At 43.0% G+C, this 20,761-nt stretch overlaps 1 protein-coding gene across 5 annotated transcripts in view; it reads right to left on the reverse strand.

Moving 5' to 3' along the window:
* LOC140487128 (rho guanine nucleotide exchange factor 10-like protein) overlaps nt 1-20,761 on the reverse strand; it is a 205,014-nt gene that overhangs the window by 70,283 nt on the left and 113,970 nt on the right. For 3 of the 5 annotated variants that reach the window (XM_072586666.1, XM_072586668.1, XM_072586669.1), the window contains 8 exons: nt 18,823-18,939; nt 17,268-17,376; nt 14,662-14,768; nt 9,468-9,545; nt 8,754-8,933; nt 7,994-8,110; nt 2,433-2,525; nt 1,179-1,349 (listed from right to left, as the gene is read on the reverse strand). In XM_072586666.1, the coding sequence (XP_072442767.1) occupies nt 1,179-1,349; nt 2,433-2,525; nt 7,994-8,110; nt 8,754-8,933; nt 9,468-9,545; nt 14,662-14,768; nt 17,268-17,376; nt 18,823-18,939 (972 nt within the window). The remainder of the gene's footprint in view (nt 1-1,178; nt 1,350-2,432; nt 2,526-7,993; nt 8,111-8,753; nt 8,934-9,467; nt 9,546-14,661; nt 14,769-17,267; nt 17,377-18,822; nt 18,940-20,761) is intronic. The other 2 variants (XM_072586667.1, XM_072586670.1) reach the window with 1 other exon arrangement.

Here is a 20,761-nt window from a genome sequence, read left to right on the forward strand (position 1 = left end):
ATTCTTGCTAAGCACATCAAAAGCAATAAGAAATTTTCTAGTTACATAAAAGGAAAAGCAGGTGGTCAGGGGCAATGTTGGCTCAATAAAAACCAAAAGTGGAAATATTGTCAATGACTACGGGGAAACGGCAGACAGGTTGATTAATTACTGTGCCTCAGTATTTACAGGAGAAAAGTTGTCAGAAGTCCCAAAGAAGCTTATAGTAGATTGAGAATGGGGTCTGAATAAAATTACCAGAAGTAAAATGGCAGTAACTAGGAAACCAATGGAATTTAAAAGTGACAAATCCCGAGGATCTGATGGTTTCCATCAGGGGCTATTAAAGGAAGTAGGACAACACGTTGTAGACACCCTAATGATAATCTCCCAGTGCTCCCTAGATACAGGAGTCATCCCTCTGGATTGGAAAATTGCACGTCACTCCACTTTTTAACAAGAGCAAGAAAAGAAACGCAGGGAATTACAAACCAGTAGGTCTAACATCTGTGATGGGGATATTGTTAGATTCGGTAATCAAGGATGGGGTAACTGAACACCTTAAAGATTCAGTTAATCAGGGACATGCCAGCACGGATTCATGACAGATGAGTCATAACTGACAAACCTCACTGAAATTTTTGAAGAGGTGACAAAGGTGGTGTACAGGGGAATGTCAGTGGATGTTGTTGATATGGAATTCCAGAAGGCATTTAGCAAAAACCCACATAAGAGACTTAACTAAGATTATTGACATGGCTGGTAAACTGGTAGAGTGGCAAGTGACAGAAAATAGGGATAATGTGTCTGTCTGGGTGACAGAGTGGGGATTACAATCAAAGAAGATTGGGTTTAAATAATTGACATTAATTATCTTTTGTTTATCTTTACTGAAGTTATGGTGTGAATAAAATATGCTATTTTTTGCTTAAATTATAAATGTGGGCCGTCAGGTATCTATTATTCTTCAAGTCTGAGCAATTGGGCCATTTAGAGGATCATCAAATGTTTTAATTTCACTGTGTTGCAAATCCAGTGTTGGTGAGTCTTGGTTTGCAATCCATACCATCACAGTGTAGACCTGGAGGACTGTCCACATATCGTTCCACTATTAACATTGATTATATGCGACCGGCTGGTGATTATATGAGCTTACACAAAGCCCATTTGGCACAAGAACAGTCACCATAGTTTCTGACCTTGTTGAGGGTGCGGTCTCCAACACTCTTCACCAGTTGCTGAATCTCCGCCATCTGATCCACGACCCGCTTCTGCTCATTAAGCTTCTCGGCCAGTGTTTCCAGCTCAGTCAGGGCAAGCTGCAAGGACAGCCGGTCAGCATGGCCTTTCGGGGTATTCTTCAGCATGTCCTGGGATCAGCAGCATGGGCAGTCAGAATTACAGGAGGCAAGAATAGAACCCATTAGCATCCAGAAGTTAGAAGGCAGATGAATGATTCCGCTACATCTCTTCAACAGAACCTGGGAGGGTAATTAACTGGAGAAATCCCATCAAGAATCAATACTGATCAAAGGAGTGGGAGTGAGCTTTAACCATTTCTCAAACGTTTATGCTCTTGCACTCTCCAAGGGAAGGTGAAGGCCAAGTGGTATTATCGCTGGACTGTTAATCCAGAAACACAGGTAATGCCCTGGCAACCCAGGTTCAAACCCCGCAGCTGCACATGGTGGAATTTGAAATTCAGTTATTCAAAAAAAATCTGGAATTGGGAGTTTAATCTATTGTCATTGTTGGGAAAATCCATCTGGTTCACGAATGCTCTTTGGGGAAGGAAACTGCCTTCCAGACCCACAGCAATGTGGGTGACTCTTAGCAGCCCTCTGGGATGGGCATTAAGGGGAAAATGGGCATTGAGGCCTAGCCAGTGGCGCCCTCATCCCAAACGAATTTTTTTTTTAAAACCCAGCTTTGTAAGGGTCATCCACAGGAAATAATGGCCAAAGAAGTAATTTTAGCCACAATCAGTAAGAGATTAATTGCAAATTACATTTCATTTTCCCGTAAAAGGTATAAATTCCTAAAGCATATATAAAAACCTAGACGTGGTGGGCCTTATGTACATTGGGTATGGGCAGAATGAGATTCAAAGATCACCACCCATAGCACATCACTGGGCAATGGTGTTAAACTTAAAACCTTGTTTCTCACCCTCCAATCTTCCACATTTCACGCCAACCTTGGACAGTTCTGGCCATCAGAAGCAAGAAGTCCAATTTCTCCCACTCACGATCCCCATTGACACCCCAAATCTACAGCCATTGCGGGTTCAAACTAACTCAGTGCAGACCAGGGATTCAGCCTCAGCCCCTCAGAACAAGACTATGAAGACCATGAACTTACACATTTCAACAGGACAGATTTTAACACCATTTTAACCTGATTGATGAGAACGAAGTAGTGATTGGTCACAGTCAGGTTTAATTTGTCCTCACCTGAAGTAATAGAATAAACTGTGGGAATCGTTGAATTGGCTTCACCATCAACCCATAAAGTGTTATCCGGTCTGAGTTAGAGGCTTGTTTCCGCTGTCAAAGATCAGACACAGTCAGTCAGTCAGTCGTTTGCCACTTCCATTAACTATACCATTTGCCAATTGTGTTCCTGTTGGAACTTCTGCACTTCCAAAGGTTGCACGGTATATTAGCACTGGAAGAAAACATTGTAACAGCAACATTATGCTAGACGTTCGAAATTCCGAGGGCCAAAGTCACAATCCCTGCCCAAAAGCCAACTCTCCAAAATAGAGGTCTAAGGAAATGTAATTCTGTTTTCCAACTGGACTCTGCAGGTCGTTATGGCGATAGGAAAGGGAAATAAAACTGAAGAACAATTGCTTGATTGAACAGTTTATTTTAGGACAGCCACTTTCAGATACAGAAAGGAATGCACAGGACCAGCAGTCAGTGCAACCACCTGACTGAAGCACCATTGGATCTCTGACTGTCTCAGTTTTGACAGCTTATCTGAAGAGAGCCACAATACAACTAATTGCTTCTGAACAGAATGCATTTGGAGCAGCTGAATTAGACGTTGCATTCTTTAGAAGATTAATACAGGACATAAATGTTTAACGACTTGGCATTAACTCATTTAAATGAGCAACAAATCGCTTGCATTTTCCAAACTGGCTGCTTTCTGTTGCAATGAGGCACAAAAGATGGGATTTGCCGCCCCCTAGTGGAATCAATCCCAAGGATTCCTCACCGAGAATATTCAAAATCCCACATTTGAACATTTCAAACGAAGCCTCACACTCTCTTTATAACTACAATTGGGGACATTTAATTTTCTTTTTTAAAAAAAGAAGGAAAAAAAAAGAAGAGTCACAACTATTTCCCCTTCCAAAACAAAAGCAAATTGAAAGAAATTCTGCTTGTTTGTATCTGGTGTGGCACTGAGCCAGTGAACAGTAGGTTTGGTGGACCATCTGTGATGAGGAAGCTGAACCCAGCCAAGTTTTAGCAAGAAGAGGTACAACAGTTGGTTTCAATCGCATCTCACCATTTTGTCTCAAGGCCAATGTTAAGTTGGCTGAATTGTTTAGGTTGAGGATAAACAGAGGGGAATTTTAATCAAGTATCTCGAGCATTTATAAATAAAGGGCCTGTGCATTATCAGCCCCAGAAATTGTATTTGCTCCCAAATTAGATATGTTTACTTCGTAATGTTTGGTTAAGATATAGTGCTCCTTTAAGGGTTTGTGAATTTGTGAATTCAGTTAATGGTCTGTTTAGTTCTGCATGAGAAATTATAAAATGGACCCCCTCCTCATTAACCTGCCCCTGAAGCTGGGCACAATGTCTTATTGACAGATACAAGCAGTGATGGTTGGGGGAGGCCATTCAGCCCCACTGCCTGTACCATTGCCTTGGCTACATTTGAGCCCAGGTACACCAGGGGAGGAAGGCAGCAACTTCCATGGCATTGGTTGATGTTTCTACTACCAGTGGGTACTTAGGGGCTGGAGTCAATTAGCAGCTTTGATAGCATTATTCATAAATGGTAAGTGTTCTTTATAGCCTTCAATTTTTGTTACAGTGCCCCTTGGCTGTTCTTTACTTAAATTTGTCAATTTAATGATCCATTTATTCATTAGTTATAGAATCAGAGATGTACAGCACTGAAACAGACCCTTCGGTCCAACTTGTCCATGCCGATCAGATGTCCCAACCTAATCTAATCCCATTTGCCAGCTTGGCCCACATCCCTCTAAACCCTTCCTAATCATACATCCATCCATCCAGACGCCTTTTAAGTGTTGTAATTGTACCAGCCTCCACCACTTCCTTTGGCAGCTCATTCCATTCACACACTACTCTGTGTGAAAAAATTCTCCCTTAGGTCTCTTTTATACCTTTCCTCTCTCACCCTAAACCTATGCCATCTAGATCTGGACTTACCTACTAGGGAAAAGACCTTGTCAAATTATCCTATCCATGGCCCTCATGATTTTATAAACCTCTGTAAAGTCACCCTCAGCCTCAGATGCTCCAGGGAAAACAGCCCCAGCCTCTCCCCATAGCTCAAATCCTCCAGCCCTTGCAACGCCCTTGCAAATCTTTTCTGAATTCTTTCAAGTTTCACAGCATCCTTCTGATAGGAGGGAGATCGGAATTGCATGCAATATTCTGAAATGTCCTGTACAGCTGCAACATGAACTCCCATCTGCTGTACTCAATGTTCTGACCAATAAAGGAAAGCATACCAAATGCCTTCTTCACTATCCTACCTCCTGCGACTCCACTTTCAAGGAGCTAGGAACCTGCACTCCAAGGTCTCTTTGTTCAGCAACACTCCCCAGGACCTTACCATTAAGTGTATAAGTCCTGCTCTGATTTGCCTTTCCAAAATGCAGCACCTCACACTTACCAAAATTAAACTCCATCTGCCACTTCTCAGCCCATTGGCCAATCTAGTCCAGATCCTGTTGTAATCTGAGGTAATCTTCTTCGCTGTCCAGTACACCTCCAATTTTAATGTCATCTGCAAATTTACTAACCGTACCTCTTATGCTCGCATCCAAATCATTTATGTAAGTGACAAAAAGTAGAGGACCCAGCACAGATCCTTGTGGCACTCCACTGATCACAGGCCTCCAGTCTAAAAAAACAACCCTCCACCACCACCCTCTGTCTTCTACCTTTGAGCCAGTTCTGCACCTAAATGGCTAGTTCTCCCTGTAATTCCTGGAGATCTAATCTTGCTAACCAGTTTCCCATGAGGAACCTTGTCGAACGCCTTACTGAAATTCATATAGATTACGTCCAACGCTCTGCCCTCATCAATCCTCTTCGTTACTTCTTCAAAAACTCAATTAAGTTTGTGAGACATGATCTTCCATGTTGACTATCCCTAATCAATCCTTGCTTTTCCAAATGCACATAAATCCTGTCCCTCAGGATTCCCTCCAACAATTTGCTCACCACCGACATCAGGCTCACTGGTCTATAGTTCCCTGGCTTGTCCTTACTGCCCTTCTTAAACAGTGGCACCACTTCAGCCAACCTCCAGTCTTCCGGCCCTCACCTGTGACTATCGATGACACAAATATGTCAGCAAGGGGCGTAGCAATCATGTACCCTAGAACTCTATGAGGAAACTAGGGAAACCTGGTCAGTTCCTGGCAATTTATTTACTTTTAAGTCTTTCAAGGCAACCAGTACCACCTCCTCTATAATATGGACATTTTTCAAGATGTCACCATCTATTTCCCTACATTCTATATCTTCCACAGTAAATACTGATGCCAAATACTCGTTTAGTATCTCACCCATCTTCTGTGGCTTCACACAAAGGTCGCCTTGCTGATATTTGAGGGGCCTTATTATCACCATAGTACCCTTTTGTCCTTAATATATTTATAAAATCCTTTTGGATTGTCCTTACCCCTATTTGCCAAAGCTTTTTCCCCTCCCGATTTCCCTTTTAAGTATAGTCCTACTATCTTTATATTCTAATGATTCACTTGATCTCTGCTGTCTATACTTGAACATATGCTTCCTTCTTTAGTTTGACCAAACCCACAATTTCTCTAATCATCCAGCATTCATTACACCTACCAGCTTTGCCTTTTATCTGAACAGGATTATATGGTCTCTGGACTCTTGTGATAGGGGTGGCACAATGGCTCAGTGGTTAGCACTGCTGCCTCACAGCACCATGGTCCCAGGTTCAATTCCAGCCTCAGGTGACTGTCTGCGTGGAGTTTGCACATTCTTCCTGTGTCTGTGTGGGTTTCCTCTGGATGTTCCCCCATTGACACCTCAGTCATCTACCCTGTCTTATTTCCTAAGAGTAGGTCAAGTTTTGCACTTTCTCTTGTCGGTACATCCACATACTGAATCAGAAAATTGTCTTGTACAACTTAACAAATTCCTCTCCTTAACACTATGGCAGTCCCAGTCAATGTTTGGAAAGTTAAAATCCCCTACCATAATCACTATTATTAGATTAGATTAGATTAGATTACTTTCAGTGTGGAAACAGGCCCTTCGGCCTAACAAGTCCACACTGCCCCGCCGAAGCGCAATCCACCCATACCCCTACCTAACACTACGGACAATTTAGCATGGCCAATTCACCTGACCTGCACATCTTTGGACTGTGGGAGGAAACCGGAGCACCCGGAGGAAACCCACACAGACACGGGGAGAACGTGCAAACTCCACACAGTCAGTCGCCTGAAGCGGGAATTGAACCCGGGTCTCTGGCGCTGTGAGGAAGCAGTGCTAACCACTGTGCCACTCTTATAAATTTATAATTTTGTTTCTCAATTTCCCATTGATTATTAGGGGGTCTATAATACAATCCCAATAAGGTGATCATCCCTTTCCTATTTCTCAGTTCCACCCAAATAACCTCCCTGGATGTATTCCCAGGAATATCCTAAGTACAGCCATAATACTATCCCTTACCAAAAATGCTACTCACCCCTTCTCTCTTGCCTCCCTTACTAACCATGCCCTGGGTACATCTGCCTTCCCTGTCGGGCCTCTTGCATTGAAATTAAACTGCATTTATTAATCAGTCCTACCTTGTTCTTTGCTTTGTTCCTGCCTGCCCTGACTGTTTGACTCACTTCTTTTCCTAACTTTACCAGTCTCAGATTGATATTTTATTCATTTCTTTAGTACAGTTCAAAAGATAATTTTAAAAGGGAGCTATAGTTTCATGGCAGTCTAGTCATTCTGATTCCTCACCACTGTAGCTCAGGTTCCATTCCTACTCATAAGGAAGCATAACCTATAGAAACAAGTAAACCTGCCATTTTAACTGTCAGATCTCATCTGAAGGTACAGTTTGATCATTGTAAGTTATAATAAATTGATTTGTTTGGGATCAAATGAAATGGGTGGCATGAGATTCAATGCAAGATTAATCAACCTGATAGAATAACATGGCACATCTGAGAGTAGTCACATTGTATCCATGTATGAGTATACATACATGACCTTACAGACATTAGAAAGGATAGAATGCCTAATGTGAAAGTAGGCCACTTGGCCCATTGAGTCTCTGAAGACTATCCCATCCAAAGCCATTCCCCTGCCTTATCTCTGTAACCTTGTATTTCCCATAGCTAATCCACCTAATTTACACATCCCCGGACACAATGGCCAGCTTAGCATGGCCAATCCACCTAACCTGCACGTCTTCGGACCAAGGGGGGGAAACCGACGCAGGAATGGGGAGAACGTGCCAACTTCCCACAGACAGTCGCTTGAGGGTGGAAGTGAACCCAGGTCCTTGCTGCTGAGAGGCAGCGGTGCTAACCACTGAGCCACCGTGCTGCCCCCAATCATTGCATTTCTCTGTTAAAATGAAAACAATGCAGAAAGGGGGCAGAGATATGAAATACAGCGTTCGGTGGATTGATCATGAGTTGAACCTTCGAGAAGAAAGGAAACCAAGACTCCTTGCAAATTAGCTGAAAAGTACATGGACAGAACGATCAACTGCAGGGCAAGCAAGTCACCTTTTCAGTTCAACTCACCTTCAGGAATTCCAGAAAGGCTGGTTTAGTCAGGCAGGCCTTCTTAATGAGGGCCATAGCATTGGTGAAGTTATTCACATAGTCACTGTATACATCAAGCACCATCGATTTTGAGAACTGTAAGCAAAAGAAAAGTATAAATTCCACAGCGTTACAGCTGCAGGTTAGGCTTGTGATTTGTAGTCACAAAGATGCACAGCAGGGAAACAGACCCTTCGGTCCAATTCACCCGTGTCAACCAGATATTCTGAATTAATCTAGTCCCTCATCTCTCTAAACCTTTCCTATTTATATACCATCCAGATGCCTTTCAAATGTTGTAATTGTACCAGCCTCCGCCACTTCCTCTGGCAGCTCATTCCGTACACGCATCACCCTCTGTGTGAAAAAGCAGGCCCCTTTTAAATCTTTCCCCTCTCACCTTAGACCTCTGCTCTCTAGTTTTAGACTCCCACATCCCAAGGAAAAAGCATTGGCTATTCACCCTATCCACGCCTCTGATAATTTTATAAACCTCTAACAGATCACCCCTCAGCCTCCGGTGCTCCAGGGAAAATAGCTGCATCACGTACAGATGAATCAAGTACAGTCCTCATGCTGCTGTGAACCAAACCTTCAATATTACGAGGAACACACAAGTGGTGCTTTGAGAAAGCACTGAACTCTCTCACCACAGCCAATCCAGCTCACTCTCGCCCTGGGGAGCACACTGAGCTTAGAAGAGATGCAACAGACTGTAAAGATGCATGTTCTCACTCACCGAAGCCACAAAGAGATCTCCAATTTTCTCGGAGGTATCCCACTCAGCTACCCGTGAAGACAGGGCGATCTGAAACATAGAGTGGCACTGCAGAACCTCTTTCAGACGATAGAAGACCACCCGTAACTTCCTCGCACTCAATAACTTTGGCTCTGCTTCCAGCAATGGCTTCTTATATTCCTGGGAGAGAAAGAAAATATGGAAGCAAAGAGGGAATGCTCGGAAATGTTCAAGAAATCCTTTTGATTAGGGCAATACAGATTCATTGGGGATTGTATGCAAGTCTGGTAATGTAGTGGTAGGTTTGAGAAGTTTGGAGAAGATTTGTAGCTCAGGTTGAGGAACTTACACCCAGAAGTTTACAGAATTATTCATTCAAGCAATGAGGGTGCCACCAGCAAGACCAAGATTTATGGCCATCCCCAATTGCTATGGAGGTGATGATAAGCTATCTTCTTGCACTTTTGCAAGTGCAAGTTATGCAGGTACACTCAGAGTTGCATGATTCCTTAATATACAATGGTGCAGTAACAGAATATTAGGCCCAACCTGTCCCTGCCTGGGTTATTGCACAAGGCCTTTTGCTACAATTATCTTCACAAACATTGCTTGTCAAAAGTCTGTGAATGAATAAAATCATGCTGCCCCATTTTGGTTTTTATCCTTTAACAACATGGAATTTAAGCACAGCATGAGTGAATACCAAAATCATACCTGTAATATCCGCTTTAAAGATTCAACATAGCTCCGCTCACTCTGCACAATGGAGCTCAAAATATGCCTTCGCACAATCTGTAAGGAAAGGTGGACATATTTCACAAATCAATTTAAAGTCAGTGAAAAATCTTCCAAGAATCGCAAGTGTCACTCCACAATCGCTACACGAAGTAGTTATGAATGATAAGTAGGAACTATGATGGAGGGATAGTGTAGCTAGTGGCAACACCATAAAGGAGGAGAAAGTGAGGACTGCAGATACTGGAGATCAGAGTTGAGAGTGCAGCGCTGATGAAGGACCAAAACCTCGTTTCTTCTGCTCCTCAGATGCTGCCCGATTGCCAACAGCATGAAGCCAAAAAAAAAAGGTAGAGAAGGAAACAGAGCCACAGCTTGCATGACATCAGTCAGAGAAATCTATTGCAATCTATTGAATTTTAATGTGCTTAAAAAAAAATTGTATGGTCAGCCAGTGTCAGCATAGTATAGAAAAAGGGAAACTGTGATTGACAAACTCTTAAATTGTTTTGCGTTTACGAATATGCAGAAGAGTAGGTGAAGGGGAAATTAGTAGATGCAATCCATCAAAGGTCCAAACGGCATTTGATAAGGTGCTACACAAAAGCATGACAGACAAGATTAGGGTTCATGGAGCCCGGGGTAATAGATCAGAATAGATACAGGACTGTTTAAAGGACAGGAAGCAAAGAGTAGGCATGATTGGGGCATTTTCAAGGTGGCAGGTATGACAAGGGGAATGCTGGAAGAATCAGCTCTGAGGCCTCAGCAACTTAGAAATCAAAATTGATGACTTAAGACAAGTGGAGAGAGTAATAAATCTAAGTTTCCTGAGAGTATAAACTGGGTGGAAATGTAGTAGAGACAACCCTGGTAATTACAGACCAGTGAGTCTCACTTCAGTTGTTGGTAAAGTGTTGGAAAAGGTTATAAGAGATAGGATCTAGAAAAGAATAATCTGATCAGGGACAGTCAGCATGGTTTTGTGAAGGGTAGGTCATGCCTAATGAATCTTGAGTTTTTTGACAAAGTGACCAAACAGTTAGATGAGAGCAAACCAGTTGATGTGATGTATATGGATTTCAGCAAGGCGTATGATAAGGTTCCCCCCAGTAGGCTATTATACAAAATGCGGATGAATGGGTTTGTGGGAGACATAGCAGTTTGGATCAGTAATTGATTTGCTGAAAGAAAACAGAGGGTTGTAGTTGATGGAACATGTTCATCCTGGAGTCCAGTTACTCGCGGCATACCACAAGGGTCGGTGTTGGGTCCACTGCTGTTCTTCATTTTTATAATTGACCTGGATGAGGGCTGAGAAGGGTGGGTTAGTAAATTTGCAGACGACACTAAGGTCGGTGGAGTTGTGGATAGTGACAAAGGATGTAGTAGGTTGCAGAGAGACATAGATAGGATGCAAAGCTGGGCTGAGAGGTGGCAAATGGAGTTTAACGTGGACAAGTGTGAAGTGATTCACTTTGGCTGGAGTAATTGGAATGCAAAGAACTGGGCTAATGGTAAGATTCTTGGGAGTGCAGATGAGCAGAGAGATCTCTGTGTCCATGTACACAGATTCCTGAAAGTTAACAACCCTGTCAATCTGGGTGGCAAGAAGGCATAGAGTGTTTTGGCCTTTATTAATAGAGGGATGGAGTTCCAGAACCAAGAGGTTGTGCTGCAGCTGTACAAAGCTCTGGTATGGCCCACACTTGGAGTATTATGTACAGTTCTGGTCACCGCATTATAAGAAGGATGTGGAAGCTTTGGAAAGAGTGCAGAGGAGATTTACTAGGATGTTGCCTGGTATGGAGGGAAGGTCTTACGAGGAAAGGCTGAGGGCCTTGAGGCTGTTCTCGTTAGAGAGAAGGTGGTTGAGAGGTGACTTAATAGAGACATACAAGATAATCAGAGGGTTAGATAGGGTGGACAGGGAGAGCCTTTTTCCAAGTATGGGGATGGCAAACACAAGGGGACACAACTTTAAAGTGAGGGGAGATAGGTATAAGACAGATGTCAGAGGTAGTTTCTTTACTCAGAGAGTAGTAAGGGTATGGAATGCTTTGCCTGCATCGGTAGTAGATTCGCCAACTTTAAGTACATTTAAGTCATCATTGGACAAGCATATGGACGTACATGGAATCATATAGGTTTGATGGGCTTCAGATTAGTATGACAGGGCGGCACAACATCAAGGGCCGAAGGGCATGTACTGCGCTGTAATGTTCTATGTAAGCTGACAGGAGGACCTGGAGGTGGAAAGATTCAACGCCTGGGCAACAAGGTGTCAGATGGAGTATAATGCAGGGAAGTATAAGGTTATTCAGTTGGGTCTTAAGAACGGCAGAATGTTCCTTCAGAAGGAGGTGAAATCTAGAAGTGTTGATGTTCAGAGAAGCTTGGGTATGCTCTTACAAAGAGCAAAGAAAGTAGGTACAGGTACAGCAAGTGAGGGAAATTTCATATTGGTCTTCACGGTGAAAGGATTGGAACACTAGAATAAAGAAATGCTGCTACAATTGTATAGGACTCATGTGGATCTCTGCAGTTTTGGTCCTTACATTTAACAGAGGATATACTTGCACGTGAGGCAGTACAGGCCAAGTTTCATAGGATTGGTCTCTGGGCTAAGGAGGTTGTCCTGTCATGACAGTCTTAATAAATTGGGTCTATATTCTCTCGAGTTTAGAGATATGAGAGCTGATCTCATTTAAACATTCAAGATTCTGAGGAGGTTTAATGAAGCAGATAGTGAGAAGTGGTGGCTGGAGAATTTAACATAAGGTCACAGTCTCTAGATAATAGGCAATTGTTTTGGACTAAAATGAGAAATTTCTTCACTCAAAGGGTTGTGCAAGTTTGGAATTCTACCTCAGTGGGTCTTGGATGCTGCCTTACTGGATACATTGAAGGCTGGAACAGACTAGAGTTTAGTCTCTCAGGACATCACGGATTAAGGAAAGCAGGCGGGAAAGTGAAGCCATAGATCAGCCATGATCATACTGAGTGGCAGAGATAGCTTGATAGGTGGTCAATGTGTGGTCAATGCCTGCTCCAATGTCTTACGCTTTTCTGTCAAGGTTGCACAGGTGGCCTATTACCCAGATGAAGCAAATATTGCAACCCTCAAAAGCAGGCAAGGCCCCTCCATCCCCATAGGGGAGGTGATGGTCTAGTGGTATTATCACTGGACGGTTAATCCAGAAACCCATGTAATGCTCTGGGGACATGGGTTCGAATCCCACAATGGCAGGTAGTGGAATTTGAATTCAAGTTTAAAAAAAATGAAAAGAAGAGTGTAACGACGACCATTCCCTCCAGGACACAATGGCCCCCTCTTCCTTCACTCCCTAGACTCCCACGGCACCTTCCCCTGCAACGCCAAAGGTGTAAAACCTGCCCATTTACCTCCTCCCTCCTCACGATCCAAGGGCCCAAACACACCTTTCAGGTGATGCAGCGTTTTACCTGCGCTTCCAACAATCTAGTCTATGGCATTCGCTGCTCACAATGTGGTCTCCTCTACACTGGGGAAATGAGACATGGACTGGGTGACCGCTACACTAAATATCTACCTTCTGCCCACAAAATGAGCTTCCAGGTGCCTGCCAGTTTAACACCCCCACCCTGTTCCCTGGCCAACATCTCTATCTCAGGCTTGCTGCAGTGCTCCAGCAAAACTCAGCACAAGCTGGAAAAATGACATCTCATTTTCCGCTTGGGAGCCATCAATATAGAGTTCAACAATTTTTAAGGCTTGAACTCCCCCACGTCCTAGCCTGTTACTACACACACCATACCTTGTTATCACGTAGTCTGCCATTACACACTACCTATTGTTAGCCACTAACAATCTTCATTAACAGCTGTTCACCATCCCAGCCAGATAGTTATCAACTCTGTCCAACTGTTCTCTCTCTTTGGGCTCTATCCCTATGTATCATTTATTCCTTATCCCTTTCCCCTCACCCTATCGTCTGCAGATAAACCAACATTTTCCTAGTTACCATCAGTTCTGAGGAAGGGTCACCAGACCCGAAATGTTAACTTTGATTTGTATTCACAGATGCTGCCAGACCCGCTGAGCTTTTCCAGCAACTTCTGTTCTCACGTATGATAGTGAATCCATCGTTGATTGTCGGGAAAAGTTCATCTGGTTCACTAATGCTCCTCAGAGAGGGAAACTCCTTATCTGGTCTGGCCTACATGTGACTCGAGACCCACACTGCTGTGGGTCTGGGAAACTCTGGGCAATTAGGGATGAGTAATAAATGCTGGCCCAGCTAGTGACACTCTCACCCCATGAATGAATGTTTTGAAAATCTGAAAAAAGAACTGTTCTACCAGTAGGAAGAGTACAGATACCTCCTAGGGGTGGCACGGTGACTCAGTGGTTAGCACTGTTGCCTCACAGCGCCAGAGACCCAGGTTCGATTCCAGCCTTGGGCGACTGTCTGTGTGGAGTTTGCATATTCTCCCAGTGTCTGTGTGGATTTCTTCCGGGTACTCTTACAGTCCAAAAATGTGCAGGTCAGGTGAATTGGCCATGCTAAATTGCCCAGTGTTCAGGGATGTGTAGGTTAGATGCATTAGTCAGGAGGAAATAGGGGAATGGGTCTGGGTGGGTTACTCTTCAGAGGGTTGGTGTGGACTTGCTGGGCCGAAGGGTCAGTTTCCATACCTTAAGAATTCTAATGCTAATTCTAAATGAGCATCCAGAATGATTCGCGTAAGCCACCAGAGAAGAAAAGTCACTGGCATTGATTAGGTGAAGTGGGAAATGTAGAGAAAAGGCCAAATTGATAAAGGATGAGTGACCCTCTTCTAAAGATCAGTCCAAGTGCACAACTATTAGAAAAGTGGGAACAAGTCCCTTGCTAGCTCTTTGACTCTTATTTCCCCTGATTGGGAAACTATGTGCCCCTCCTCCTTATGCAAATCCAGATAGGAAGGGATTGTTATGCAACAAACAACAATAGCAGGAAATCTCACCGAGGTTTTCCATCTTTATAACTAGGGTCAGCAAGACCAGTTGCAACATTTCCTGATCAGGCCAAGATCAACGAGGTGAACAACCATGGGACCTTCCCACCCTGCATGAGGCAGCTGTCAAGCTGTGAAGAAACAAGGAGGTGGTACCAAAGGATGCAGAGGTGAAGCATGCAAGGCTACAGACCTGTTGAGGAGTCAGCCCTGCAGGCATTGGACCTAGCTCTGGTGGGGGATGTTTCGAGTCTGATACCTGAACATCAAGATAGCCTGCATCATCCTCCTCATATTGGTCTGGAAAAAGAAAATGAAGATACAGAATTACGTCAAATGCTGGAAGTAAGTGACCCAATACAGTCAGCTCTTCTATAATGCAATGGTTGCGTTCTTGTGCAAGCCCAGATTATAGAAACTGCACTTAAGTGTTGGCGATGTAATCGCATTACAGCTTTTAAAAGTTTTAAAATTTTGCACTTTAGAAACAACATCCCCAATTCATCTATCACATTACAGCCATTTTGTGTTGATGATATGCACATTATAGCACAATATGCTTTTTTCCCATAAAGTGGATGCATTCGAAGATATAAGAAATAGTATTTAACAAGGAACAAAACAAAATGGAAAAAAATGAAGACCGAAAGAAGTCCTAGTTCAAACTGGTGATTAATCGTAATTCTTCCCTCACCATTTAATCTATTTTCTTCTAAATGTTGTTCTAATATCTCCCACACTAAACAGTCCATGTCCTCTCCTCTCTCTATAGGAGTTATGTCTGATAGGTTGGGTGTTGCCAGTATTCCTAGTGTCTGTAGTTTTTTTGCTTTTTGCGTGTAAAGAGATTCCTGAGTTCTGGCCAGGCCTGGAATCCAGTTAACTGATGTCACCAGCAGTAATGGGCACAGTCCTGCAGTCGGCCCCATGTCCTCTGAGCAAGGGAAAAGGAATTATTATTTTAAAAATAAAATCAGCCAGGCTTCCTGTCAGCCATCGCTTCGTGAGTTGATCAGATTAAAGATGGGCAAGGACAGAAATGAATCAGCTGCTGATTCTCGTTGGGAAAATTTACACAAGATGAAGAATTGTTGCTACAGATGAGAACAGCTCTCACTCCTGGAAATGATCAATGAGATTCAGCAATTAAAGTGAAGGCCAAGAAAAATCAATCTTCTTATGTTCAAAATCGTGGTTGTCTTGTTTCACTCATGTAAACAGATGGCCTCCATATGGATCTATGATCTACTGTAAACTTAGCATTTTTAAAATGACAATTTCTGCTGTCTCTGTTTGGAACACAGCTCAAAATGCAACTCCTACAGCAAGTGCCTCCCTAAAAGATGGGCCTCTATTTTTGGAACAGGGCAATAAGATTACATCAGGAAGTCACCAATTAGAGCTGGCAGGAAACCCTCACGCGATAGATTAGATGATTTGAGCAGGTGTTTATGCCTAACAGATTTATTAACTAACATTGCAGCAGAGACTGAAAGATAGTATCTGGGTGGAAAAAATGCATGTCAATCTTCTCATAGGTCAAATCTCTAGCACCAGCCTTTGTTCATTTTTTTTAATAGATGCTGGTGGACTGTTCCATTGGCATCAGCTGCCTTGCACAGTTCACACACAGACTCTTGTAGATAGTTTTCAATCGTTGGGCTCATCAGGTGATTAGGCCTATCTTATAACCTATCTTATAACCTGCCCAATGCTCCTTTCTCCTCCAAGCATGATATAGAAACAGTCGTTTATTCATTATCATTTGCTTGGCACCACCAAGACCCATTTTACCAAGTGTCAGCAGCGTATTCATTCACAAAAGAAGATCAGAAATGAGCTGTTTATTCTCTATATGACAGTTTTTAAACTCAGAATTAACTATATATTTTAAAACGCAAGCAGGCTTCATAATGCTCAGCTGAGCTTCTTGGTAGTGTAGTGCTGGAAAAACTCTGCTATCACTTCCCATTTAAATGCTGTGACTGGCAACTAAAGGTTCTTTCTGGTATATATTATTTATATATTTTAAAAAAAAGAGGGCTGAATGGACACCTTGCAAATGCACAAAGTTAGTCAGCTCTAAATTACCTCCATTATCACTCCCTGGCATTTTGCCGAAAGTCTCTCCAAATAGCAACTAAAAACCTTTGAACTTCTCGAACCCGAATTTCCCAATACTATTTGTACATGTTATGAGTGTCACTATGACAGCGTTCTGTTAATCTAACATAGCTCTGGGATCATTGTGTACTTTTGAAAGGCATCCCTGCGGAAAATCTCCAGCTTTGCTCGTGTGGTGGGATTGCTGGTGATAATGGCGGTGCCTTGAAACATCAATGTCAGGACAGTGAAAAGGATCATGAAGGTCATGTTAACAATACATTAGGCTCACAGAACAAGTTGTCAGAAAAGACAAATGGCAGACAGCAAATTGCCCAGAGAAAGACGAACTGGGAGAATACGGTGATAAGACTGAAAGATCAGGCCAAGGAAAAGTTCTTCCATATATCTTAAAGATTTGCTAAAGCATCACAGAAATCCTAACCCAACTGTCCTATTTGACAGGGTATTAAAATTCCATCAATATCTAAATGTGGGTCACGAGCAAGCACAGTCAGGGATCCACTACCCCCTACAGCTCATATGGGATAACAAATGTAAAACACCAGAAAAGATAAGATAATGAAGTCTAACAAGTCACAAGGCAGAAGTTGCATTTCCTTACAAAATTCTGGAAAGTAATGACATTAATTATGATTTAAGAGTCCAGAATGCAACTCAAACTAATGCCCATACCTTGAGGCTCTCTCTTTTGAAGGAATGACACTTTACGCATTACTGCATTTTTTGTCTTTTCCAGTCCGTCCTTCGTTCCATTTCTTGCTGCCTTCATTAGCTGCTGCATCTGGGCAATGGAATAACGTGACAATGAATAAGCATAGACAACAGAGCAGCCACTAGCTTCATACCAGTGACACTAATCAAACTGAGATCACCAACAGCTGGAGGGATAACTTTAAAAATCAAAGCAAACTTCAAGCACAATTTTTCCAGCAATATAGTTGTTTTTTTTCTCTTAGAAAAGAATCACATAAAGGTCTGGAGTCCAGAAAATCTAACTTCAAAATTTATCACCAACACAATTGTTTCTGTTACTAAAGCTGTTACCCTCCTTGTTTTGCTTCTCTCAAGTTCTACATGCACGTTCTCAATACAATCTTCACTCATCGTTAGGAATCAAACAAACAGTCTGTATCGTCGATTGTTCTACTTCCATGACGTACTAAAGTTAATCAAATCGCTGTCCTGAGATTGGTAGGACATGGGAGGAGGAGATGGGTCATTTGGACTGTCAAGTCTGTTTTGACGTTCAATAAGATCACAACTGGTATTATTGTGACTTTAACTCCATTTTTTTCTGCCTGACCACAATCTTGACTCCCTTATAGATCAAAAACCAAAGCCTTGAATATATTCAATAACTTAGCTTCACAGCTTTCTGGGCTATAGAATTACAAAGACTAAAAGCCCACAAACACCTCCATAAGGTGGTCATAAAAGCCTTTGTTTTGACTCCTAGTTCTGGAATACCCCATCCACCACCAGATCTTGCTTGTCAAACCCCCTCAAAATCATATATGTTTCAAAACGACTTCTTTGAAACTTCAATGGGGAACAGTCCATCCTGCCGAACCTTGTCCCACAACCTCTTCGTCACTGGAATCGGCTATGAGAACCCTTCCTAAACTGCTTCCAATGCAAGTCTAACTCTTCTTAAGGCTGGGGACCAAAACTGTACACTGCATTCTAGATAGAGACTTAACAATATTTTTTTTCCCCCATTTTGGAGGTGTTTCTGCAATGTGGAAGCTTAAAGAATTAAAGCAGTGTGGTGAGGCATCGGACAGAGCACTTTTAAAAAAATAAACGCAGTATCCAAAAAGGTATTTTGTCTAACGTAAATGAATCTGTTAACAATGCTGGATTTTTAAAGATTAGCAAGGTGAGGAATGGTAGGGTCGAGAAATGGAACATTGCTCACTTGAGGAGCACAGTGTTAGCTCAAGCACTCACAGGTCAAGTATCGAGGAGTTAGATAAAGTTAGGAAGTTTTCTGTGCTCAATCCCAACAATCTCATCTACAACTTCAGAAATTAATACGATTGCAATGGTGACTGTTCTCAATCCTGTGACTTCATTGAAATTGGGGTCAATTCCTACTGTCCGGCCATGCCCTTAAAAACTGGGTTGAGACTGCCCAAATTTCATCTTTAATGCAAAATAGAAATCTTACTCCCTGGTGGTATTAGTGCTGCTGGGGTTCTCTAATCTGAGGAGAAGAGAAAGGTACCTTGCAGTCATATCGCTGTTTCAGCTCCTGTACGTCTCTGCCCCTGACTTTCATTGCCAGGAATTCTCTCTTAGTCCTGGCGTACTTCTCCTTCAGTCTACTGAGATCCGGGGAAAGCTGAGCAGCAATCAGGAGGAAAGGACAAGCACAAGAAAGAGAAGTAAAGATGGGTGGCAGAGGAATAGAAGTGCATGAAAGTTAGTGACGCAGTATGAAAAGATACCGTGCCCGTTAACATTTAATGAAAAGTCCAGTACTGCTACTAAAAAAAGATACAAGCACTGCAAGTAAGAAATGAAGTTAATGTTGGAGGTCAGATGGTAATCCTATGGGCTTTACAATTTAACAAAAGTTTAATAAAGGTCTCCTTTGAGTGTACCAACATCTGCATCAAGGACTGACATCTTCATTTGGGAAGCATTAAGTGCAAGTGTGGAAATAAGCACAGTTGAAGCAAGCAGTGCGCCCTATGTAGTAAAGCCAAACACCCAGTGACATCAAAAAGGAACCACCTCCAGGTCCAATTGTCAAAGATACAGCACATCACCAACACAAACTGAAATGCACCACACACCACCAGGTGGTATTTTATATCTAAATTCAACCATTTCTGATCCAAACCTACACATTATCAACTACTTTGAAAACCATAATTCCAGATTTTTATTTATTCAAATTCCACTATCTGCCTTGCCAGGACTCAAACCAGGGCTCCCAGAACTTTGCCTGGATCCATGGAACAACAGTCAAGCAAGAATGCAACTAGACTGTTAACAGAGATCCCTACATTTGTCCCAATTTGTAGCCAACGGTTTCTCAATTTGACTTAATTAACTTTCGCGTTATGAAATCAAACAAAGGGACTGCCTGAATCACCTCCACACTGCACTCACTAACGAGCAACCAGCAGTTCCACCTCAACTTTTCATCGGTCACAGACTGTATAAAAAAATAATACTAAATCCAGCACATTCAGGCTCAGAACCCACAGTAATATCAATTTTCCCTTTAGTGGCAGCTAAGGTAGCGCTCCCTAAATGTGACCCTTTTCATGGTTTGAAAGTTGCCACAACTCTCCATTGAGTTGTTGGAGGTTGGTGGGAGGGGGAGTGCAGGAGGGCAGAGGCCTGTCAGAGGAGGAACATGGCTGTTGTAACTGGGTTAGAGTTCCAAGGCAGTGGGTATCGCTATATCAGAGCAAGGGACTCCAAAATATCAACTCGCAACTCCCCCTTTGCAGTTCCAACATCCCCAGCTTTGGGAAGCCCTGATCTAGTGGCTCTGCACAATCTTTACTCATATCATTTCTGGATACCCTAAATCATTTTCCTGGTGTCCAAAAGAAAAATTACTTATCTGTTAGGCTTGTGATAGGGGCATGCGGGTGATGCCTTTACCCAACTGTGAAATATAAGTGTGGTGCTAGAAAAGCACAGCAGGTCAGGCAGCATCCAAGGAGCAGGACAATTGGCGTTTCAGGTAAGAGCCCTATATCGGGATTGAGGCTTGTGAGCCGAGGAGGTTTAGAGATAAATTGGTGGTGGGTGGGGGGGGGGGGGGGGGGGAAGGCAGCTAAGAGTACGATAGGTAGATGGAGGTGAGGGTAAAGGTGATAGGTCGGACAGGAGGGCCGAGCGGATTGGTGGGCAAGAAGATGGACTGATACGACAGGTCACAAGGGCAGTGCCAGGTGGAAGGTTGGAACTGGGATAAGGTGGGGGGAGAAGAAATGAGGGAACTGGCGAAATCTACATAATACCGTTTGGTTGGAGGGTCCCAAGGTGGGAGATGAGGCGTTCTTCATCTGGATGGCAGGTGGTTAGTGTGTGGCGATGGAGGAGGCCCAGGACCTGCCACCTCAGGAACTGTAAAACCTATGCCCACACCTCCCCTCTCATCTCCGTCCAAGGCCCCAAAGGAGCCTTCCACACCCAGAGTT

The sequence above is a fragment of the Chiloscyllium punctatum genome, chromosome 16 (assembly GCF_047496795.1).
Source record: "Chiloscyllium punctatum isolate Juve2018m chromosome 16, sChiPun1.3, whole genome shotgun sequence".
NCBI lineage: Eukaryota > Metazoa > Chordata > Chondrichthyes > Orectolobiformes > Hemiscylliidae > Chiloscyllium > Chiloscyllium punctatum.